Genomic DNA, 24,934 nt, shown 5'->3' with positions numbered 1-24,934 from the left:
ATTAAATTGAATCAGAAAATTGTAAGGCTGGCCTCCAAAAACCATATACATCAATCAGATTGTTAGGTATCATGTTAATAAATTGATCGAAAACATGTAACAATGTTTTTTAATATGCATGAAAGGAGATGATCATATTACGTCCGGTTTTTAGATAATTAGCAAGGCAAATATGGCTTAATGCTTAAAATTTACTATATGTTTCCAAAATAATACAATCATGTATTATTTCAAATTGTTATTAACACTTTTAATTTATTTGAGTAATTTAAAATTTTTGGTAATTATTTATTTTAAGCAGAAAATATTTTTATCTTAAAAATCACTTAAACGTTTTATTTGCACAGTGTGGTAGTTGTAATGTAGTTTGTAAGACAATTAAAAACTGAATGATAATTTAACTAAAAGATTTTAAATCGGAAAGTATATTCTCATTATTAGCCCAATATTTATTTATTTTCTTCCATATCGCTGGTACTTTAAAACATTTAGAAGAAAACATCGTTGGCCCAAACATTGATCAGAATGGATCTTTCATTTAAATTAATTTTGCAGTGATAAAAATCTCTTTTACACATTTTTACCAAACATTTTCAAGGTCGTTTTCGTGAAGCTAAATTAAGTAATTACAATTTTTTTGTTATTATTTATTTCAAAGATAAATTTATTAATCTCTAAATATCTCATTAGCTTGCCTTGCACAATTTGGTGAAATTGAGCCAGAGTAATTAATTGTAATTTAGTTAAAGAGAGGCAATTAAAAGTTAAATGATTTAAATATGTTTTGACCATCCATTTGACCTTTAACATGGTCAAAAAATTAATGGTCAATTTCATTTTATGTATCCAAAAAAATTAATTTCATTGGATGCCCATTGCTTGCTCAGCAATAGCCGCTCTTATTGTGTTGAGAAAAAATGAGAAATTGGTATTGATAAAGTTGTTTATTTACCTACGAACTAAAAAATGGGGTGTTATAAGTTTGACCGCTATGTGTGTGTGTCCGTCTGTCTGTCTGTTCGTGACATCGTAGCTCATGAACGGGTAAACCGATTTTGATTTTTTTGTTTCGACGAAAGGTAATATAATGGGGAGTGTTCTTAGCTATGTTTCAAGCGCAAGTTGAGGGTTCCGCACCCGAAAAACTAAAAAAATGGCGATGATATTCGAAATCGGCTCATTTTGGAGTAGGCTTTAAAGAAAAGGGTTATTTAATGGAGAGTGTTCTTAGATATGTTTCAAGTACGAGTTTATGGTTCCGCACCGTGTATGGTTTTATGTATATGAAATATATCAAGGTATACTAAGTTTAGTCCCAAATTTGTAATGCTTAAAAATATTCATGCAACGAACAATATGGAAATTCATACGAACTTATTTTATGCTTCTTGAGAGATCTATCGGCTTTCTATTTTACAAATAAGCGGCACTGTATTCTATAAAAGTCTTTTGTTTTTAGAATTTTTATGAAATTCAAATAAGAGGTTTTCGAATTTTAAATGAAACTAATGATTTCATTGATTTAACAAATTTTAAAATGGTAAAAGTTAGCAAGTCTATGTACGCATTAAATGGTCCAGTTGAAATAAAACAAGCAGAAACGGATGACATGATGGTAACAATATCCTTAATTCTATATTTTATATTTTATTTTAAATACTAAGCGAAATAATTACGATTTCAGATAAGTATTTTTTTGAATAAAAAGTTGGCGAACGGTTATACTCCATCATCGTTATGCAGATATGAAAATGAACCGTTATGTCCAACAGTATTATCCGATCGATTTAACATTTTTAAAGATTTTTTTAGCCAATCCGATATGCCGTTTACTTGTCCACATGAGCCTGTAAGTACAAATAAAATAATAAAATTTTAAGCTTAATTACTGTAGAAATTTTGTTTTCAGGGTGTGTATAACATAACAAATTATAGACCAAACGCAGAACGTTTTCCACCATTTGTTCCAGGTAGGGAATGGCGATTGGATTTATTGTTTATCAAAAATTACATCACTGTTGCTGGTTGTCAACTATTTGTTACATTGATTAATTGAAGAATATTTAGTTTTGATGTATAATTCCCCATATTTATCAATTCAGAAATTATATTTCTTTGCGAATATTTATTTTTTATTGAACTATTAAAATTGATTTTATTTTAATCAGAGCTTGGATGTTATCCAATTTAAACCATTGAATAGCTTGAATGAAATTTTTATTCAATATTCATGTTCCTTTGGCTGTGAGATGAAGATTAAAAAGGGTTTAATCGTGGGTTGCAATAATACAACTTTCTCAAACTCTAAAAAATTTGTCATTTTTGCTCCTCAAGATGTTTTATCTGTTGTACGTACTATGTAGTATAATTTTTATATGGTAAATTGAAAAAACCCGAAGACGTACGATCTACGTTTGCTGAGTAGCTATGTAGTCATTCTGTATCGGTGGGTAACAACTACTCTGTGTGCTGGGCCCAAAAGATCATTGTCAGTTTCGAACAATAGATGCTTTGTATGTTATACGTATACACACGTATATTAATAGATTCTTGCGACCTCTAAATTTTTACTCTTCATGAAAATTGTTCTGCAACTATAAACTGAAAAAAATTCGTTGATTCGTTGTCTGAATCAGAAATCTTGGTGATTAGGGTTTTTGTCACTATATTAAGAATTTTCTCTACATAGGGCGCCTCAAAAGTTTGATTCTCTTGGAAAAATAATCCAGGATATTATTAGATCAAAAAATGGCCTGTAATAAAGTTGTTGACTTGTTATATTTATTTTGACTTTTAAACTAGCGCTGGTGTTCGACCTGGTTTATTCGATCCTCGAATGCCTACATCGATCAAGAGCTTGTATAGAGCTTGAGCCGTTAAAAATTCAATATGACTTCGTGGTCTAACATATGTGTGGTTTTTATTTTTTGCCATCGTATAATAATTCAGATCTGCAGATTGTATCCTACATTGAAAGATTGTCACAATTGAAAATTAAAAAATGTAAGGTAGAACTTATAAGAAACTCTTAAAATTTATAAGCTTTATACAAAAACATGGTACATATATTCCTTTTCAAGTTTTACAAATTCAATTTAAATTTTAGTCCGTATCTCAAAAACTATACGACCAGTCGTCAAATGTACCTAATTTTTGTACTTTTTGGGTCAAAATTACCTTATATACTGAGTTTTATCGAAATCGGAGATGAAAAAAATTTCTCGATTTTTTGCCCCGGTACCCCTTTGGAAAAATTTAAAAAAACGAAAACAAAATTTTGGTTTTGGAATTTGATGAAACATGATGGATGGGGTAATTTTGATCCAAAAAGTATAAAAATCAGGTTAATTTAATGATTGGATGCAGAGTTTCTGAGAAATCGCAATATTTGAATCGATTTTAGTCCGTATTTCAAAAACTATCAGTCATCAAATGTACCTGATTTTTGTACTTTTTGGGTCAAAATTACCTTATATCGAATGAGATTGATCGAAATATTATACAAATTACTTAAGAAAAGAGAAAGTTTTATTAATATCCCCCATAAGATTTCTACAAGTTAAGTTTATGATCCTAAATAAATTCGTCCTTTTCCAACAGTGTATTCCAAGAAACATTAAATTAACGATTAAATTTTTTATATCCATTTATCGAGCTAGTAGCCAAGAAAGCTTCCACAACTCTGACTATGTTATTATCGACATCCGTCGAGGTAGGATTATTTTTTGAATATTTTTACTCTATGATCATTTTTTTGTTAAATAAATGATTTTTATTCCGAATGATAGTCCGAAAAAAATTACTCTCAGTAGTATAGAATATCGTAGTTTTAGTCCCTTTACCTTGCTTCCACAATGCCTATCCCCGGATGTACGCAAAAATATTATTAATTTTTTACGATCGTTACTAGCATAAAAAGCCATGTCATTTCAATGTTGAAATAAAAAGAGTATTTGTTAAAATTGATAGAATCAACAAAATCGCTTAATTTCCACTTCTATGTAAGCAACGGGTAACCCTGTTGGGGTTATCGCCAAAATAGCGCCTTTTGCAATATGGAATCATAACATTCTTGCTGTCACAAAATAAACAATTTCCGAGCCTTAAGAATAGCAAATCTTGAGACAGTTTTCATGCTAGAATGAGTAAGATTATGCCAAGTAGATATTTTCATTAACCCATAGTTTTTAAGCGAGCTTAATTGATTTGCCAGAACAAGTCCGATCATATTAATGTGTAAGTATCCACCTCTGGGCTAGCTTCCATTTAAATATATATCTGGCTCATCTCTTGAGCTGCTGAAGTCATTTTGGTGGAATCACCTTTCTGTCTCTGAAAATTTTTATATTTCCTGGGTCTTTTTTTAATAACCGAGTTACATTTATTTGCATATATCACGTACAACCGCCGATTGACTAAAAAAGGATATCGCAGTAAGGATAGGAAAATATTTATTTAAAAAAACTAATTTATACTTAAGTTTTTTATTTAATCATGGATCCAATTAAATATACTGTATGTTTTTAAAAACACATGCTTTGAATTTTCATTACATCATTATTAACGTATTTCTAATTAGAAACAATGAAAAATCTAATTATACCAAGCGTTTCATGATCATGGTAGAATGTAAATTCACCACGATATTCTCCAGGTGGAAACCCTGGCTGCATTTTAGGTACATAATCCAGGATTTTATAGTCACCCTAAAAATAAAATAATTGCTTTCTATAAAAATGAGCAAATTGATATATACAAATGAACATATTAATACAAAATTTTTTAGGTTAACAAAACTCTTATTGATGTGCGAGTTTTACAACTAGACACAAACAAATAATCCGAATAAATAGACTTTATTAAGAAAATTTTTCAACTCGGAAACCCGACATTTAGTAAAATTTAAGCCATAAATAGAGTTATTAAATTCATAGCTGATACAACAACACTACTTAGAATAAAAAGTACTACTTAGAATAAAAAGGGTACTACTTAGAATAAAAAGTTGCTCTTAGATTATTCAAATATCTATAGTGGATTATATAAATATTTGAATGATACAGAACTGCCGTACGAATACATATTCTTGAATGAAGTAATTCGGTGGTTTGATTCTCATAGCGAATTTCATGATGTATACACAGAGTGTCGCGAATAGTCTTACTTTCAGAGCAAAGAGAAATCTTTTCTTCACTAAAAAAATTCATTATATATTTTTTTCCAAGTCTCATTAGTTAAGGGTTTAAGGATCAATAACTTTAAAATTAGGGATATTTATCAGGCATATCGAAGGTATTAAAGAGGGGAAGGGTGATTTAGAATGAGTTTTCAAGGGTAAAGCTGTTTTTTGAAATGTTCAAGCAATGAGTGACTCTCTGCAATCGATCTGAGAAAACAAAAGGGAATTAACATGTATTTTATTTTTTAAATGTTGAAAAAAGCACTAACATAGAATCTGAACGCCAGCGACGTAAAGTACGGATATCGCATTTAAAAAATGCCAAAATTAGGCACTTTTTAGGTACTAATTAGATACCAAAGTCAGAAATAAGGTAACTTACACCGCGACTCAAAACTCAAAGTTGCATTGCCTAGCATCATATAATGCTAAAATGAATGAATCAATTATTTCATTATTATTTTCATTGCGTTGCTAGCTTCACATAATGTTAGCAACGCAACTTTGAATATGGAGTTGCCTTGTAAGTTACAAATCACCTAATTTCTGACTTTGGTACCTAATTAACACCTAAAACGTACCTAGTTTTGGCATTTTTTAATTGCGATTTCCGTACTTAGCGTCTATGTATTATGAAAAGTTTTAAAATTAAATAAAACCTACTGGTTCATGCTCGCAACCGAATGGCATAGTTGTGTGAGCAAATAAATCTTCAAATTGTTGCTTTATAGCCGGTGTTTTCAGTGTTCCACAATAATCACTTTTTTCGATGACTGGCATTGGTATATATCCATTACCCATTTTCTTAGCCATACTTACACTGAACTAAAATTATTAATAAAAACTTAACATATTAAAAAGATAAATAAATTGGATAAAGTAATTATAATAACCAAATACGAAACTTTATTATTTATTGTATTTTTACACTTATTTGTGACTTACTCAAGATATTGTGAACATACAAAAACTTTAAAAATGCTTTCGATTTGAAAATATCCATCATAGGTTCAGATTCCGAGAAATAGTTACTATGGGATTAGCGTACTCACGGTGTGTAAAGTGTGATTGTTAGTTCCAATAAATTCCAATTTGGAAAACTATACATCACGGACGTAAAAAGTGAGATGGAGATCGTAAATGAGCAACATAGGTCAATTGGATCTTGGTTCCGTTGGCCCCATCTTGAAAACCGTCAGAGATAGAACAAAAGTTTAAATGTCCTTATAAAAAAATTAACAATTTTTGTCAGAAACATTTTCTCGTAAACATCACTGTTTAACCGTGAGGGCGCAAATTGTATAGTATGTATTATATGGGAATATCAGTTATGTATGTGTGACATATATGTATGTGTAACGTGACAGTATAATCAACACTTTCTATAAATGGTATTTCAACAATTAACTCAGTCAATTGTTTGTTTTCACTTGTTCTTAATAAAATATTAATGATTCTCTGAAAAATAAATATAAAAAATGTCTTTGATGTGACGTTTTCCACTTTGAGGTCTAATTACTCTGAGGTAACTGCCTCATCCGAGTGACAAAACGCCCCAAAGTAAATCAAATTAAATTTAGCATATCCTAATATTTGAGAATGGGGGCCCTCAGACAAGTTAAGTTGACTTAATGTTGGGGTACTATAAACATGTTACAAAAAGTTTCATTAAAATCGGTGTAATTTCCCATGTTTTCCATGCATTCGGGTTTGTTAACTATATTAATATTAAGAATAATAATGCCCTTGTATCCCGAAATGTTTTTGGTTCTTGGATATGTTGTTATAAAAAGTCTCTCAATTCAGTGTGCCTTCTGGAAAAGGCTTCCTACCTCTAGCATTTTTCATTGAGATAAACTATGTTACCTAATTATAGGGAACAAAAATTTACATTTATGTGATTTTCGAACCCACTTTAGAAAATATAATAATAATCTCTAGGCTTTGCTAGGTACAATGTCAACTGGTATAATTTATTTTATGCCAATCGTTTAAAAGTTCTCCGTGTGATATTTTTGTTATTTTTATTGTTAAAATTACCTTAAGATGATCCAAGCGTTGTTTAATGACAAAATTACCAGTTAAAGCATAGGTTGTTTTATTAAACTTAGTAATTTTTACGCCAGATGTATCATAATACTCCATAAAATTTGGATCTTGAACTATGCCTTTGATCCTTGGAACCATTTGTACCTCCTAAGTGATGAAAACAATAAATGATCAGGAAAAATTTTCAAAGCTATTTTACAAAGCTAACTTACTATAAATAATTGCCCTAGTAACAAGAATTTAAAAGTTATTAAAATCCAATTCATAATCAATGTTGGAATATAGTTCTGTTCTTGGAAAAAACTAATTAAATGAAAGTCAGTTTATATGTTTTTTTAGTTACATTTCCGAATAATTTTTATTGCGTGTCACTAAAAAAAGTGAAGTTTTTGCGTGAAACATGATACAATATTATGAATTTTTTAATATTTTAATTTATAGGATCCGGATGTCACAAAATAAGTAGCGTACCAGCTTTCATGTAATCTACACATAAAATTAAATAAACAAGTGAAAACAAATAATTGACTAAGTTAATTGTAGAAATACAATGTATAAATAGTGTTGATTACTCTATCACGTTGCACATATATCTATACATGTCACACATACATAACTGATATTCCCACATAATACATACTATACAATTTGCGCCCTCTCGGGAAAACAGTTATGTTTATGAAAAAATGTTTCAACCAAAAGTTGTTTATTTTTTGATAAGGAACATTTTTTTCATTTAAACTTTTGTTCTGTCTCTAACGGTTTACAAAATAGATCTTACGGACCCAAGACTCAATTTTCCTATGATGCCCATTTACGAACTCGACCTCATTTTTATGTCCGGAGTACGCTGTAAAAATTTCAGCTTGATATCATATTTCGTTTCTGAGTAATCGAGTTGACAGACGGATGGCCGGGCAGACAACCGAAAATGGACTAATTAGATGATTGTATGAAAACCCATACCAAAATTTTTTTCGTAGCATCAATATTTTTAAGCATTACAAACTTGGGGCTAAACTTAATATACCTTGGTATATTTCCTATATAAATGGTTTAAAATAGCAATAGTTGATGTGCTTCTTGATCAGCCTGTCTGTTTGGCGCAAGTAACATTCTTCAATCCATCCATAAATCAACTTAGGAGTTAATATCTAGAGAGATTAAAACTAAATAAGAGCTGAAACAAGGCTGCCATTTACCTATCTTCTGTGTTGTTCCTTCTTATACGCAGGCAACATTTATTGTGCTAAAGCAAATTTTATCAAAATCTGGTGATTGTCAATTGATCTTAAGCTAAATTTGTTCCGAAATTTTTTAAGAATTTAACTCCCCTGAAAACATAATAACTTAAAAATGTATTGTAAGGTATTGTATTTTTCGTACTTTTTCAACGAATTTTTACTTATCGAGCAAAGATATTTTGAAATATTATATGACTTTATTAATTTTATTCACACATTTAAAAACATTTTAAATTTCAATCCATGCTATATTGTATTGAATTTTCCCAATACATTCATCCTCAAAATACTGAGAATATTCACCTCGATAATCTCCAGGTGGTAATTCTGATGGTATGTGTGGCACGTAATTACTGATTTGATATTCTCCCTAAAACACAATAATATAAAATTAAAACAACAACCAGACGTGTCGCATTTAAGATGAAGACACCCTCATTTTATAGAAATAATTGAAATAAAAAGTAGTTTTTTTCGACTCCGCAATAGCAAAAAAAAAAAAAACTTCTTCGAAATTGTTAAAAAAATTATTTTATTATTAGTTTATTTCAATGAACTTTCCTTTATGTAGATGCTTATTTGAAATAATTTTATAAAACTTTATGAAAAATAATTTTGGAATATTTTATTTAGATGAAATTATTATGAAGATGTTTATTTGCAATGCAATAAGTTTTTCGACTCTAAGGAAATTGTCGACAATCGCAAAAAAGGAGAATTCGCATGGTAATTTCATGTAAAATATATTATTATTTTTCATCACTTTGTGTAAGTTTTAATTATGAGGGGATGCCCTTTTCATTTCAATAGATAGGCAAAAACAAAGTGCTTTCTCCAGTTCTGGAACTGTCCACATACTTTTTGAATGTATTGTTTATTTGAAAAATGAATGATCTAAGTAACTTTAGAAATTTAATAATAATAATTGCGAATGTCTGTAAATAACTTTTATTGAGGAATATTTCTCGAAGATTATGATCTTCCCAAACTAATTTTCAAGAAAGATATTGAGCATACATTTCTGATAAAAGTGCAGAAAATACTGTTTACAAAACACCCCGTTACGTTAAAATTATTTTAACACTTACTGGTTTATGATCACAACTATATTTTAAATTTGTGTGGTTAAACATATCTTCCATCATAGGCCGTATATGTGGATTTTCCAAAAAACTACAGTAATCAGCTTTATTAACAGTTACTAATGGTATTGGTAAGTATGATGAACCAACTTTTCGACCTAATTTGAGACTGTACTAAAAAAAAAAAATATATATTGGTTTCTATCGTGTGTGACAGAGGTAACAAAAGGGTTCCGACCATTTAATCAAAAATGTTGAGACAAAAATATCAATGTTCAAAAAACTTTTAGTAACCATACAATTCGTATGTTGTTTGAATGATCTTAAAGCGCCATGTGTAGGTCATTTTTAACAATTTCAAATGGAAGCTCCATTTCTTAGGGTTTATAAAAATTATATTGGTAGCTTGTATTAAAAGTTTAGAAAGCTTTAACGCGCAACGGTTTACTAAAAACACAATCGTAGTTTCTGAAATAAACATTTTAATTTATAAACTTTTAGAAGAGCTTTTAACTTTAGCATAGAAGAGGAATCGATCTAAGAGTAGATAGTAGTTTAATGTGATGATACATTTTAGGAAGTGATTTAAAAACATGTGATCTTGGAATCGTAAAAAAAACCCTTTTTTAGGGCGCACTATTCGCGTTATATAGGTACCTGAAATCGCGTTATATAGGTATCTACAAAACGAGCTATTAGCCATAATATATTAAAATGGTATATATCTCTGTCTTTCTTGTGTATATCTTTGCTTCACGTTAGAGTTATTGAAAAAAAGTTTCTAATAGTATTTTTTTATTTGCAAGGCACCAGAGGGCCTCCCAAATTTCAACTTGCCCATATTATGTACGAGTCATAGACCGTTGCAGTTTAGTCTTCTTCGGATGTCTTGTAGATTTTAAATAATGTATCGCGAAAGAGTATTGAAGAATTTTCTAACAAGCATATGTTTACCTTGATGTTAGTGATTTGACGTTTTATTATAAATTTTCCACTGAGTGCTAACGTTGTCTTGTTATACTTCCTCAATTTTATGTCTTGAATATCATACCATTTAAGGAAGGCTGGATCTTGCTCGATACCTTTGATTTTAGGTATTTTTTTCATCTGTATAAAAAAATTAAATATATAACATAAAATAGAGGTAAAGATTACTTATTATATTACCATAATTATATCTGACTTTGGCTTCGGCCACATGGGGCCGAAGTCGGATCGAATTTATTTTTGACAAATAAGTTGCAAGGTCTTATTTTATTATTCCTCAATCATAATGGAAGAGCCAAGCCAAAAAAAATTCCTTGAATTTACTAAAGCTGGTCATTTAAGGTTTGGATATAGTAGTTGTGTACACGCACATACTGCGGCCAGTCATATCGAAACAGTTAAGTTTTACGTAGTACTAAAATGAATTTACTAAAGCTGAAAATTGTTATACAGTTTGTATGTTGCATATAGATAACAATTATACCAGTCAGTCAGTTAAATGTTAAAACAGGGCTGTTCAGTCAGCCCTATTTGTGTACATTCATAAGAGGGTTCATAAGGGCTGACTGAACAGCCCTGTTCTAACGTTTAACTGACTGACTGTTGTAGCCGTTATCTATATGCAATATTCTAGCTATATTACAATTTTCAGCTTTAGTAAATTCATTTTAGTACCATGTAAAACTTAACCGTTTCCATAGCATATCACACCCCTGTTCTATCGTTCGCTAGACTGACCACAGTATGTGTGAGTACACAACTACTTTAACCAAACCTCAAATTATCAGCTTTAGTATATTCAACGAATTTTTTTTGGTCTGGCTGTTACTCCATATGAGATGATTCACATTTTCTAGATCAGAGATGATTTTTTTTCTTCTAGAGATGATTTAAATTACCTTTCTATATCTCACATAAATTACCTTTCTATATTATCACCAAATCATCAGCTTTCAGAGGAAATGCGACTTAAAAATATGTGATTATTGCATTTAATCGAGAAAAAACGCTAACTACGGAAAAAGGCTTTAGCCAAAAGTCGTCAAGAGCAATAGTGGATATTCGCCTGTGTCCATGACTTTAGCCTACAATTATCGATAAACTTTAATCGTATTTGCTTTTGATTAAATGCAATAATGACATATTTTTAATTCGCATTTCCTCCAAAAGCCAACGTTTTTCAGAAAATACGTTTTAATCAAAAATTGGTTGTTTTTTTTTTTTTGAAGATCTGCTTTTTCCTTTAAAGTGTTATTTTATCTCTTACCGTTTAGAATCTAAATTGGCTATTATTTGATGTCAGAACATGACGTCCCCCATCAAACTCAACAATTTTTATTAAGGTCATTTTTTAATGCATAGATTAAAATGACTTTAGTGAATAATCCATGATGGTTTTTAATGACCGTTACTTGTAGTGACTTAATTAAGGTAGTAACAAAAATTTAAATTACTTGAATTCATTGAAAGATTATTTTACTAAAAGTTGTTTTATGAGTCGAGTAGAAAAATTTTATTCTAGTCAATAGTTTTAGTTAGCGGAGATGCAGTTTGATAAAACAGTTTTAAACCCGGATCACAATGTCTGGCTCAGGGTTACTGGGGATATGTAAAGGTCATATACTAATCTAACTGTCCTTGTTAAAGCCCAGGTGGTTTAAATTTTAAAAAAATTCCATTATTTTCCAAGTCAAACATGACAAAAATATAACTACCACTTGATTGCGATATATGAAGGTCATATACTAGGCTAATTGTCCTAGTTATAGTCCAGGTGGTTTTTTATTAAGCTGCATGCCAGACTCCTTAACTATAATGATTATTTGATCTCTTACCCAAATTTGAAGACTTAAAAATAGTAGCAACAATGTTAGCATGAAATACTTCATTACGGAGAGTAATATTTTCAACACTATACATTTTTAATATAATGTTAGAATTAAATTAATTAACGTGAATTGCGTGATAATTTTTATGTTTGTCAAATCATAAAAATATCATGATTTGAACGGTAATAATTTTTTAATGCCGTAAAGACCTTGGACTAGAAACAATGTTCTACAAAGCTGCAGATTAAAACAAATATATTGTTGGGTCCAGCAATGGGTCGGTTCGTACAGACGATTATGAGCAAGCACATTACAATTAAAATATGCAGTATTTGAAATCAACAACCTAAGACCATAGCTATTGTACTCAAGTCATGGGTCTGTTGGACTCAAGTCTGCATTTAAGAAGAGGCAGACACATTAACACACAAAAGCTAGCTGACATTGACATCTAATGGCTACTAAAAGTCGACTTGAGTTCCAGATTGGTAAGAGTTAGAAGATCAATTAAAGTAGGTTTGATAAGAGTTGGATTTTCTTTCCTGAAATTAGACATACTTAGACCAAAGGATCCATTGTGATACCGAAAAAGGATCTACCCATCCCTGGCCACTACTCCATTAACCATTTGGAGTTGTTTAAGTATAGCAGGAGAGCTTTGGCGTCAATGGACTCGAGATCGGAGAGATCATCAAAGAAAGACTGGCTTAAGTGAGTTCATCTTCTCATGGTAAGAGCTGGACAGTGTTAGAGAAGATGAGATATCGTTTCTTCCTCCTCCCCACTGTGATGATATCAGGTCTAGGCGTTCAGCGTCAGGCCTTTTAGAGGCCTTATAAAGCGATATTAAACCTTTGCTTGAAGGATCACAAGTGATTTACTCTCTCTACATATAATATTGGCCTTTATTACGATATACTCATTCAGAAGCAGCTTACAGTTCGCAAAGAAGCTACCAGATGACAGCCTTGTTCTAACCACTCTAAATAAGAAAATTATATTTTAAAGATTTTTTATTTAAAATATTTGTTTACGAATCAAATTAATTATAATGATAATAATTTTTGATTTAAATTTTTGTAAATATATTTATATTTTGAAAAGAATAATATGTAAAAGGGATTTTTTTTAAAAGTTGCGACTAAAAGTCATTCTTTATAAAAATCTCTATTTGGTGAGAAAGTAAGGTGGACATATACCAAAATTTAGATCAAAAACTGGCTTCGCAAACATTAGCAAAACAGCTATCATAGACTTAGATATTTGTTTTGGAAAATTGATTATAAAATTAGTACTTAAAATTTTTTCTGCGTTTCGTATTTTCTTATTAACTAACTACCGGGTGTTGATCAAAGTTTAGCAAAGTCATATTGATCCTTCCTGTTACTTATTTGACATTGATATAAATATTGATATCTGATTTTTTATTGAAATTCATTAACATATTTTCTATATTCATTTTGTAGTATTTCGTGACTGTAATGTCTATCATATGTATAATGTTATTGGTTGTATAAAAAGTTTTTTTAATTTCTTCCTGTGTAATCGATGTTCCTTCCTCTGAACCAGCCGGAAACTTTAAGTCATATGCTTCTTTAATCTTCCCTTAGTGTTTCTAGCGAATAGCACACAAATAGATTAGAAAGTGTACCCTGCGAATTAAAAAAAACAATGTTTTCTCATTAATTTTGGTGTAATAGAACATGTATAACGTAAGTACTTCTCAAATTATGAAAGCCAATGGACTTTTGATTGAAGAACTTGTCAATGGACGCTGGAAATAATAGGACCATCTCAAAAAGTGCTGTTCGTAAAGGATACCTATATTAAGCGTGTAAATTATGAAAGAAGTGCTCAATATTATATCAAGCACACTTTTTCTACAAAAGCGCCATTTTGGTCAATTCTGAAAATTAAATTCTTTCAGCTGGACGCTTTTCTACTTTTACCAATAGACTCCCTTTTGAGTTAGCCCTCTTGAATACCTCAACTCTGCTTAGACTTATCTCTCTACTTCAACCCCTCATATGCCAAGGATGATATAGTTAGCTTTAACCAAGTGCGATCGATATATAATTAAAACAAATATCTATAATTAATTTTGAAGACAAATTTGAACTTTTTTTTTTGAACTTTAATGGATAGTAGAATCACTTGTAGGGGATATCAGGTAATTCATATTATGTTGATTTTTAATTAAAACTAGCTTGATACCAGCCCGATTATGTGGACTAAAAGTAAAAGCCACCGCGTTATGGCTTCCACATCTCCTGCTCTCACTTATGCCCCATCCATAACACTCAAAATAGGGTTAGGAATTGCTTTATGTAGGTAAAATATATGTAATGTTAGAGTTTTGATTCATTGAGTGTATTAGAATTGGGACATTAATTTTATTACAGAAATCTTTAATTTATGGTTCAAATAATGCTCATAGTTGGCGTAGTGAAATGTCATAGACCAAATTAAAATTTTTTTTTTCTTTTAATATATCTTTATAAATTATAGCACATTTTTCATTCAAATTCATTAGTCAAATTAGTTTTTGCGTAAAACCGTAACAAACAAACAAACAACTTTACTTTCACATTTATAATATATAGGAATTTTACACAATAGTAGTATTGGTTGCTTTTAGCTGATATAATCGGTTAGTATGGGCACTCTATGGGTAATCGATAAAAGTTAATAATTATACCATGTATATGAAATATATACAAGGTACATTAATTTTAGTCCCAAGTTTGTAACGCTTGAAAATATTGATGCTACCAACAAAATTTTAGTACAGGTGTTCATAAAATCACCAAATTAGTCCGATTTCGGTTGCGTGTCCATCTGTCTGTCTGTCAACACGATAACTCAAAACGAAAAGAGATATCAAGTTGAAATTTTTATAGCGTGCTTAAGACATAGAAAGTAAGGTTTAGTTCGTAAATGAGCAACATAGGTCCGTAGGACCCATCTTGTAAACCGTTAGACATAGACAAAAATTTAAATGTAAAAAATGTTCCTCATAAAAAAATTTTGTTTGAATTGAATTTTTTCGTAAACATCACTGTTTATCCGCGAAGGCGCAAATTGGGTGCCAAATTTTTAGTAGGTATTATATGGGAATATCAGTTACATGTGTGTGGCTATCTAATAAAAGTGAATGATATCTTTCTTTATTTACATGACGTAAAAATCAAACGATTGGGTCATCAACACTGTTTATACATGGTATTTCAACAATTTACTCACTCAATAGTTTGTTTTCACTTGTTATTAATTAATTTTAATCTTAAGTTTAACATATGCAGACGAAGTTGCCGAAATTAAATTTTTTATGATTTATATTATAATTTTTATTGAAAGCATTCTTTCTGGTACATAACCTATAAGTGTATTTTTCTATATAAATTCGTCTTTTTATTGACAATTCCTTTCTTTATATGCAAAGAATTCATTTTAAATAACGAACTAATTCAAGAAATATTTATAGTATAATTAATGAATATATGATTATGATTATTTTCATTTTTGTTGTAATATTATTTACTTATTCAAATTCGAACTCAAGAAATTAATGAGTATTTAACGCTAGAAATATTGGATGCATGAACATAATTCTTCAGCAAGTCTCTCATCGCGGGACTAAATATTACCGAACGGTTGACGGGAATGTTGACGGGTTAATATTAAGAAACTAGAAATTTTGATCATTAGTAAAGTTATTAAAAATAAAGTGAATAGTAGTTGGAAATCACGAAGGATATATTTTTAAAAATTCAAAAATATTTATTGTACTTTTTGTAAACATTGGAATATTCATGTTGTGAAACGACTTTTCATATAAAATTTTTGATCTCCCATCAAAACAGAAAATAATCAAAGCATATCTTTTATCTGTATCTATTTTATCTGTTTCCGTATTATTTATACAAATTTTGTTTTTTAAAGTAATACCTGCTATATAAATAAATATACAATCAGCATCTCAGTCACGCAATAAATAAAATTATAGTACAAAAAGCAGTGGCTCAATAATTGTATCCTGGCTCAATAATGTGCATAAATTGAACAATTGTAGCATGCAGTATTTTCCATTAATATATTTATTGCCTTTGTTGATTATAAGGTTTATTAACATATTAAAATGTAAGTAAAGTGACTCATGATAATTAAAAATTTAAAATTTTACACTTTTTTCGTAATAGGTAATGAAGTGAGCGGAACTATAAAATCTATCGATCAGGATGAAAATTTTCTGAAATATCTTGACATACGATCATTTAAATTGACTAAATATAATAAAACAACGATGACAATTCATGGAAAAATAAAGGTTTTCCAGCCACTTACAGATATAAAGGTAATTTATAACGATCTTAATTCTTTATTGTGGATTTACTATTTTACAGGGTTTTCATTTTTTCCCCCGGGTAAATTTTTTTTCTAAGCGTTTAGGGTATATATGATTTATATAAACAGCCGAGTAAAAGTTATATATAAAGACATCGAATTTAACCTTCTAATCTTTAAATACCCAGTAAAATATCATGGTCGTAACTAAGAAATGAATGAAATTTTAAATTAAAGTAATTATTTAAAAAAAAAGTAATTAGTGGGATAGGGTAGTAAGCATTAACTAGACAATTAGTAACCCTCATTTTGTAGTCTACACAGAATCTCCGTCTGGAATAACTACCAAAAAAGACTCTCCGTCAGTTGTATCTACTTTCCCTTGTCCAGGGATTCAAATATCTACTTTCCTCTCGACTTTCTCGCGAAGTTAGTAATGTAGTTCTCTTTCTCTTGAATATACGGGCTTTGCATTTTCCCGAAGTTTTATTTTCGGAACATATCTGACTTTTTCCTCAAAAAGTTCTGGATATTTAAGATATTTAAGTACCATTGTTGTCAATGTTATAAACAACGTGAATCTGAGGGCTAGATTTTGAATATTTACCAGATTCATCAATAACTTGGAGGTATTTAAATGCTTTATACATTCGTCCGTCTAGAGAGTCGTACTCTTCTGGGACAATGTATAGTTGTTCCCGATATTTATTTCCTTGGTATTCGATATTAACTTTACCATCTGGAAACAATACGTTACGTGTGTATATCGAAATGTTACGTTTGATGTCAGAAGGAGTGTTGAAATTGGTATCTGGGTCAAAATGTAAAGCCAACACTGTAATAATCTACTTTGAATTTTTGATCGAAACCTTCAATTTTTTTTGTAACATAATAATACTTTTCAAGATCTTCCGAAGACTAGCTAGTGTTTTAAAAAATGTTCACAATTTGACTTATGTCGTACCAATGCATATTCTCGTCACCGGATATTTGAATGGTTGCATTCGTATTACCTTTTAGAAACTTGCTTATTTTTTAGTAACATTTTAATACTTACCTTCGTTACATGTCCAGATTAACTGCATGAAAAACAACATAAGGAAGCTGGATTTGACTTACTATTGTCTGCTCCGTGATTTGCACGACCGCGGCACGACCGCAACGTTGCTGATATTTTCTTCTAAATAATTTGAATTTATTCTATTTTTAGTCTCTTATAAAACTATACAATTTTACTGTTTATTGCATTGCTAAACCTATCGAAAATTTAAATTTTTATACCATGCATATATGTAATATGCAAGGTATATTAAGTTTAGTCCCAAGTTTTTATACCATGCATATATGTAATATGCAAGGTATATTAAGTTTAGTCCCAAGGTTTGGTAAAGTTGTAAAAATCACTTTATTAGTCCATTTCCGATTGGCTGTCTGTCGTCTGTCACCTGTCGTCTGTTGTCTATCGTCTTTCGTCTGTCGTCTGTCGTCCGTCGTCTGTCATCTGTCGTCTGTCATATGTCTGTTCGTCTGTCATCACGATTACTCAAAAACGAATAGAGATATCATGCTGAAATTTTTGACTGAAATAGCGTACTGAGGACGTAAAATATGGTCAAGTTTGTAAATGAGCAACAAAGGTCATTTGGGTCATGGGTCCGTAGGATCCATTTTGTAAACCGTTAAAGAAAGAACAAAAGTTTAAATGTAAAAAATATTCCTTATAAAAAAACCAACTTTTGTTTCAAACATTTTTTCGTAAATATCACTGTTTACCCGTGAGGGCGCAAATTAGGCGTAAATTGTATAGCATGGTAATATCAGTTATGTATGTGTGACATGTATGTATGTGCAATGTTACAGAGTCATCAACACTGTCTATGCATGGTATTTCAACAATCAACTCAGTCAATTGTTTGTTTTCACTTGTTTTTATTTAATTCTCTGCATATTTTTGTAGATAACCTTTAAATACTATAAAAAAATGGGTAATGGATACATTCAAGTTCCATTGGTTGAGTTGAATAAAGCAGACTTATGCAACATTATGAGCATGCCACAGTTTGATGTATATTTTCAGGATTTTTTTAAACAAACAGATATGCCATATGATTGTAAAATGTATCCGGTACGTAAACTAATTTCAACAAAAAAACTTATTTCGCTACGATCATCACCAATATTTAATTTTCAGGGCGAATATAAAGTTTTTGACTTAAGAGCAACGATTCCAAAAAACATGCCAAGGGGTAGTTTTAGATCAGACTGTAAGTTTTTTCAAAATGATGAATGTGTAGGCAGATTTCAGATTTATCTATTGGTTGAGTAAAGTATAACCTATTTTATTTTATATAAATAAATAAACTGAAATTTCTAACAAAGTTTAAATAATTTTGATCATGATTTTTCCTTGCAAAACCCCAATCGCACAGCCCGTATCAAGTGACGGCTACTAAATTTAGGTTACCTGTACCTAACTACTAAATTTAGGCTACCTGTAACCTACAGTAGAAATAATCTAAGTTCATTTGAGCAGTAAAACTATTTGAAACATATTTTTCTCTGAAAGAACAGTCCAATGATTTGCTTTTGGTCAAAATGTTATAGTTATGAGCGTTTTAAAATGATCTGTGAATAAGACAGATGGCTTGCTGAAATTATAAAAGTCTCGTTTTTCTTTGGCCTTACATCCATATTCCTTGTGTGTAGTCTCTGAACTCTTCCTAAACCGATGGATCGATATTGATGATATTTTCGTGTGTGTTCAAATGGATCCGATGATGGTATAAATTTCCCATTCGCTCCGCTACAACTGTCTTTGAGAGTTGCGCATTAAAAAAATTAAATTTCATTAAATGGTGGAAGCGCATTTAAAAAGTGTACCATGCATATAAATAACCATGCATCTTAAATAGTATTGAGGTGTTATTTAATATTAAAATTATATTTTTATTTTAACTTACTACGTACTATGTATTTTGAATAGTACTGAATATTATTTATTATTATTCAAGTATTGTGAATAGGTATTTATTAGAGCTATATGAGAGCTCCAACCAGACCAAAGGTCGAATAGACAGAAGTAAAATTGGGGTTTAGCGTAATGGTTTTGGCGGACCTGAGGAGATCGGCTGGCAGATGGGCTTAACGGGCTTAGCGAGCAGGTAAAGCATAGTATACGTTTCCACAGGACAACGTCTGTCGGGTCCGCTAGTAGAATATAAATTTTAATAATTGAAATACCATTGCTTTGTTATACTCTACCAAACTAAATATTTCATTTATTAAAAAACAAATAAACAAATGATGAACAATTAATTTAATATAGGTACATGTAGCATACCTATAGAGCATACCTATAGTATACCAAACAAAATAGAAATACCTTTTAAATAAAAAATTATATTTGGAATGTGAGCAACATTTTTAAAATTCTTTCTCGATTAATTAAATTCATTTTTCTTTTGATATCGAATCTCCACTAACGTATATACCTAAATATACATTATACAAACCGTGGTGGATATGGCTTATAAAAGCCAAATCAATAAATGAAATGAGAACTAATTTTTGCAGCCGGTAGTATCAATTGAGTTTGTCACGTTACGAAGGCGTAAACTTCGACCAAGCAACACGTTATTGCTATAAGACTAGGAGTAGGATATTTTGCGATAATCGATCATTATTACTGAAGGATAACCCGAAGGTCATGGCAGACTTTTTCGAAGATTTTGAAAAAATAAACCATTTAGGGCATTTTAACAAAGATGAATATGATATATGGTAAACATAATATTCTCCTTGTACATTTTGTCCGGTTATGATGCGTAGCGCTTTATAGCCGGGCTCTTGTATGTCGGAGAAAACTTTGAAGCGTGGATGTAACAGCTATTAGACGTGGTAAGAAGTGGTATATTATCTTGAATTTCATCAATTACTGCAGGCAAATGCTGTGTTAAAATAAATTAAGTCTGTGACAAGTTCGATTAAGCGTCCTGCAATTTCAACAACTTAACAACTTATGACATTTTCTTACTTAAAAAGCAGAATATCAGGTGAGAGAGAAATGATACCCGGATAACCGATCACTAACGGCTGGAGTACTGAAAGAATAAAACTCTCAATAGGTAGTTCAAATTCTACAACATATGATGAATGAAACTTGCTCGTCTGGAAGAATGTGAACATTTGAATGGACGCCATATTACTGGAGTTATTTTATGAGCTAAGTTACACTTAATTAATTTCCTTGAATACTTTCTTATACAATTTAACAATCTTAAGTATAGGTATTAAAAGTGCAATTTACTTAAGTAGTTAAAAATATAATTCACTTGAAAATAAAATGTTAGTAATTTTCTTAACTGATTTTTATGATTGAATGTTTTCTAAATTGCACAATTCTCAGTCCCACCTTGTATAATATTTTTTTGAATGTTTCGTACAAAAGTTTCGCTATTAAGTGGGCGAGATAAGTTTCCGATTTCAGCTTTCTCCAGATCAAACGAAAATCTCTTCCTTCACTTTTTTAAATTAATCTTTAATTATTTTGCAGATTCATATTTTGTTAAAAAAATTATTAATATTTTGCTTCAATGTTTCATTAATTCAGAATTTTGTATAATTGACTGACCAGAGCTTACGACTCTACATATTTATGGAAATCGCATGCAAAAAAACCAGCCTTCTAATACACTGAAAAAAAAATTAAAATAATGATGAAGTAAATATACTTTCAAACAATTTCCTAATGATTGGAACAAGTACAGCTAAATATTTGTATTTACGCAATAGAATGGGATTGAATTTAAAATATGAATTCAATATAAAATCACTGAAGTTAAATAAACAAAATCATTACTTCTATGAAAGAGATTGATTTTTGTTTAAAGTCATGCATTTTATTAATGAAAAATAAAATTGTACTTAGTTTTAATATATAATGGTTTAAATAAATGATTTGATTATGATGATCGCATACCTATCATGTCTAGTCCATATGTGATTGAGCCAACTACATGAAAATTATTGTTACTAACTTACTTATTTTTGGTGTACGCAACAAGCAGCGATAGCGCAAATGTTACAGCTGTAGACTTAGGACACCAAAATCGATAGTCCACATATCGCTGTTTCAAATCTGACTTCGAAGATATCTATATATTTTTTTTTAATCTATTAGATTAGGTATAGACGTTTAATTTTCTCTACCTGCTCATGTAGTTGTGACAATCACGTCACTATTTTGTTATAATATTTAAGAGGTAGAACCAGTCAAAAAAAGATTATTTAAAACTATGTTGCATTTCAACAACAATATTTGAAATTTTTAAGACAGTATATTACTTTCATACACACAACTCATGCGTTTGTGTCAACTTCACCATTCAACCCCGTGCGGTAGTTTTATCGCATTCGTGGAACCAATCGCCAAATTGTATCTCGCGATGAGGTTGAGGCAACCTCATATCGGTTGGTATTAAGATTTTTTTTCTTCAGTATAGCTATTTTTTATCACAGGCTCTTATATTATTACCTACAATGTATATTATTAAAAATTTTAAACTGACAATAAGTTATGTCTAACTAAAGACACAAATACAATATAACACAATAATATAGTTACAATATTGACAGTCAATAGCATCAATTAGTATAACATATTCCATCATATAAATTACTATTATTGAAAAGAAATGATACGAGATTAAGAACAGATAAATAAATAATTATATAAATATAGTTAAAGATGACTGTTCAATATGAGAAAATAAGTGCTGAGTATTCATCACAAAATTCAAAACTTTATACCTCAATATCTTTAATACACAATACCTATATCTTTATGCTTTACTTCTATTCTTCTCATGTTGAAAAGATAAAAAATATTCTTTAAAATGTGTATAAGTGATTCTCAATTTATTATTAATATAATTTTTTTAATACTTTTTAGGCAAGTAAATAAGCATGAAAAAATAATGTTCCAACACATTATTGTTCCGTAAAAGCAATTTATTTATTTGATTTGTCATTTGCAAATGGTGTTATTCGATGGGTACTATAGGGCGTCAAAAAAGAAGGTATTAAAATTGACGTACCTCAATATCGCTCAAGATAAAATGAGGCACTATGTTATAATGTCATGGACACTACATTTTTAGAGTAGTTTGAAGTTTTTACCGCGTAGGTAAAGGTTGGGTCCAAAAAGTGCATCATAAAAAGGGATGTGCCTAGCCTTCACTCAGGTTTGACTGGATAAGGATGTAGTATGTCAATACTCGATGTATGTGCTATCATTTGGAATATATTTCAAAGTGTTACTCGCTCGGCATGAATTTTTGCATTGGGGACTTAATCCAGATATTCTTCGAATGACCCAATGATAAAGCCCGAAAGCATGCTATCGATTCGTAGGGTAGAAGAAAAAATTCGGGTAGAGGTTGGGTAAAGAAATAGCCAACGAAATACGGTGTCAAACGAAAGTGTATACAAAATCGTATGCACCAACTAGAAAGATGCCAAAAACGCTATCCCTCTTAGAATTTTGTCTTCTACGCGACCAAATGTTTTGCTTCTCGATAGCATGGATTATGGTTTTTTTTCGTTCACTCCCTGGAGTATACATGTATCAAAAAATCAAACGCTAAAAACCACATAATTTGAAAAATAAATTAGAATTTGTAATAAAAGGCGGTATAAATAAGAAAATAATGCTATGAATATTGACGTGAGAACTAAAACAGGTTACAAAATTACATGCAATTTTACAACAACAAAAAAATCACAGGTTTGATGAAGAATAGTAAGTAAGAATTTGGAGACTGTAAAAAACATACAACATACCGAGTGGCTCTGTAAACCTGATACAAATGTCATTTATTTTCGAAAGAATAAGATAAATAAAAAGAAATTTTTGTCTGCTTGCAAACATGAAAAAGATAGTGATTAAAAAATTGTAGGAATCCTTTCTTTACATGATTGACATAATCTAATGTATTCTAACGAAATGAAATTTTTATCTTTTCATTTTTTAAGCATGTGAAATATTTACAATTTAAGGGCTGGAAGGAGAACCGCGAAGTCAGCACTATCAAATGTTCTTACGGCACTTTCGCTCAAATTGAAGAGCTTTAGAGTTACGAAAAGTTTTAAAAAACGTGAAAAACGGGCTTTTTTTTATATAAAATATGGAGAGGGGTTGGGAAGTTATCAACTCCAAAAAGCACTTCCTTGACTGACATGCAAATTTTTAGACTCTAACGCAATTTTGAGAAACTGCGGACGCGTGCAATATCTCAACGCGAGCAAATTCATTATATTTTGACAAAAGTGGGATAAAGGAGCTTAGAAGTTGTCACCTCTGAAAGAAAATGCTTTTTTATTTGCCTCAATTTCGAGAAACTGTAGAGATAAGCAAAACCTTAAAAAAATGTGTCTGATATCCAGAGAAATTTCGTACGTATTACAATTAATCAATAATTAATATATTAATCAATATTTGCAATTAATTCAAAATTAAATTTTCGAAACTTCGAAATGATGACTTTCCGGTCGCCATTTCATTTAACATGATTATTTTTGTACTTTTCTAATTTATTAAAAAAAAGCAAGGTCTGATATTCGTAATTTGCAATAAATGAGGTAGTAGCATATTTAATACAAATTAAATAGGTATGCATTTAAATAATAATCATAAAAAAATATATTTAACTAATTTATTTCCCATGAGAAATATTTTAATAATAAAACGATGACGAATTCAAAAATCTTAAACATTCAGAAAATTAAGAATTTCTATTCTTTTTTTGTTTACTTTCTTTGTGTAGGAGTTTTGCCTTAACTCCGCCTCTCTTCTTTTCTTCTTTTCTCTCTATATTAATATTTGTATGTTTATATATATATATATATATATATATATATACATATATATATATATATATATATATATATATATATATATATATATATATATTTTGAAAACATTATAAGTTTGTGAAGAACGCCCTCAAATATAGATGTGTACCCCGCCACACAATATATATTCAGTAAATATCAGTAAGGCACCTCCTTCATGAGGAATACTGTTTTAGTAACAATACTAATGTATAACAATAAGTGCTACATGACTGTTGTGAATTAGAGAATAAAACTGTCGTCTTGTTGAGTATGGGACGAGTAAAACTATCAACAATGTCTTCTTTTGAAATTATTACGTATTAGTAA

General features: G+C 30.1%; 4 protein-coding genes across 4 annotated transcripts; 2 read left to right on the top strand and 2 right to left on the bottom strand.

Moving 5' to 3' along the window:
- The first annotated feature begins 1,489 nt into the window (after positions 1-1,489).
- Positions 1,490-2,081, top strand: LOC123290830. The gene is made up of 3 exons (XM_044871168.1): positions 1,490-1,615; positions 1,685-1,849; positions 1,910-2,081. Exons 1-3 carry the CDS (start codon positions 1,538-1,540, stop codon positions 2,054-2,056), a joined length of 390 nt encoding a protein of 129 aa, XP_044727103.1. The 5' UTR covers positions 1,490-1,537; the 3' UTR covers positions 2,057-2,081.
- A 2,490-nt stretch (positions 2,082-4,571) lies between these two features.
- LOC123292517 lies at positions 4,572-7,482 on the bottom strand. Its single transcript, XM_044873234.1, has 4 exons — positions 7,441-7,482; positions 7,220-7,375; positions 5,843-6,004; positions 4,572-4,706 (listed from the first exon to the last, which is right to left on the bottom strand). Exons 2-4 carry the CDS (start codon positions 7,364-7,366, stop codon positions 4,572-4,574), a joined length of 444 nt encoding a protein of 147 aa, XP_044729169.1. The 5' UTR covers positions 7,367-7,375; positions 7,441-7,482.
- A 1,188-nt stretch (positions 7,483-8,670) lies between these two features.
- Positions 8,671-12,474, bottom strand: LOC123290829. The gene is made up of 4 exons (XM_044871167.1): positions 12,377-12,474; positions 10,509-10,661; positions 9,561-9,728; positions 8,671-8,842 (listed from the first exon to the last, which is right to left on the bottom strand). Exons 1-4 carry the CDS (start codon positions 12,428-12,430, stop codon positions 8,702-8,704), a joined length of 516 nt encoding a protein of 171 aa, XP_044727102.1. The 5' UTR covers positions 12,431-12,474; the 3' UTR covers positions 8,671-8,701.
- A 1,548-nt stretch (positions 12,475-14,022) lies between these two features.
- Positions 14,023-19,040, top strand: LOC123292507. The gene is made up of 5 exons (XM_044873223.1): positions 14,023-14,082; positions 16,313-16,510; positions 16,570-16,724; positions 18,672-18,839; positions 18,906-19,040. Exons 2-5 carry the CDS (start codon positions 16,444-16,446, stop codon positions 19,038-19,040), a joined length of 525 nt encoding a protein of 174 aa, XP_044729158.1. The 5' UTR covers positions 14,023-14,082; positions 16,313-16,443.
- The last annotated feature ends 5,894 nt before the right edge of the window (positions 19,041-24,934 follow it).

The sequence above is a fragment of the Chrysoperla carnea genome, chromosome 1, assembly GCF_905475395.1.
Source record: "Chrysoperla carnea chromosome 1, inChrCarn1.1, whole genome shotgun sequence".
NCBI classification, from domain to species: Eukaryota; Metazoa; Arthropoda; class Insecta; order Neuroptera; family Chrysopidae; genus Chrysoperla; species Chrysoperla carnea.
Note: the sequence above shows the minus strand (reverse complement) of the source record. Positions and strands in the feature narration are given on the sequence as shown.

What these genes read in the sequence shown, in the direction of transcription:
- LOC123290830 (XM_044871168.1), top strand. Translation starts at nt 1,538, where the DNA reads ATGGTAAAAGTTAGCAAGTCTATGTACGCATTAAATGGTCCAGTTGAA. An exon ending in CAGAAACGGATGACATGATG is followed by an intron (nt 1,616 to 1,684) that starts GTAACAATATCC and finishes TTACGATTTCAG; the next exon opens with ATAAGTATTTTTTTGAATAA. An exon ending in TTACTTGTCCACATGAGCCT is followed by an intron (nt 1,850 to 1,909) that starts GTAAGTACAAAT and finishes TTTTGTTTTCAG; the next exon opens with GGTGTGTATAACATAACAAA.
- LOC123292517 (XM_044873234.1), bottom strand. Translation starts at nt 7,366, where the DNA reads ATGGTTCCAAGGATCAAAGGCATAGTTCAAGATCCAAATTTTATGGAG. An exon ending in AACGCTTGGATCATCTTAAG is followed by an intron (nt 6,005 to 7,219) that starts GTAATTTTAACA and finishes TAATAATTTTAG; the next exon opens with TTCAGTGTAAGTATGGCTAA. An exon ending in TCGGTTGCGAGCATGAACCA is followed by an intron (nt 4,707 to 5,842) that starts GTAGGTTTTATT and finishes TTTTATTTTTAG; the next exon opens with GGTGACTATAAAATCCTGGA.
- LOC123290829 (XM_044871167.1), bottom strand. Translation starts at nt 12,430, where the DNA reads ATGAAGTATTTCATGCTAACATTGTTGCTACTATTTTTAAGTCTTCAA. An exon ending in TTTTAAGTCTTCAAATTTGG is followed by an intron (nt 10,662 to 12,376) that starts GTAAGAGATCAA and finishes TTTTTTATACAG; the next exon opens with ATGAAAAAAATACCTAAAAT. An exon ending in GTCAAATCACTAACATCAAG is followed by an intron (nt 9,729 to 10,508) that starts GTAAACATATGC and finishes TTTTTTTTTTAG; the next exon opens with TACAGTCTCAAATTAGGTCG.
- LOC123292507 (XM_044873223.1), top strand. Translation starts at nt 16,444, where the DNA reads ATGCAGTATTTTCCATTAATATATTTATTGCCTTTGTTGATTATAAGG. An exon ending in GTTTATTAACATATTAAAAT is followed by an intron (nt 16,511 to 16,569) that starts GTAAGTAAAGTG and finishes TTTTCGTAATAG; the next exon opens with GTAATGAAGTGAGCGGAACT. An exon ending in AGCCACTTACAGATATAAAG is followed by an intron (nt 16,725 to 18,671) that starts GTAATTTATAAC and finishes ATATTTTTGTAG; the next exon opens with ATAACCTTTAAATACTATAA.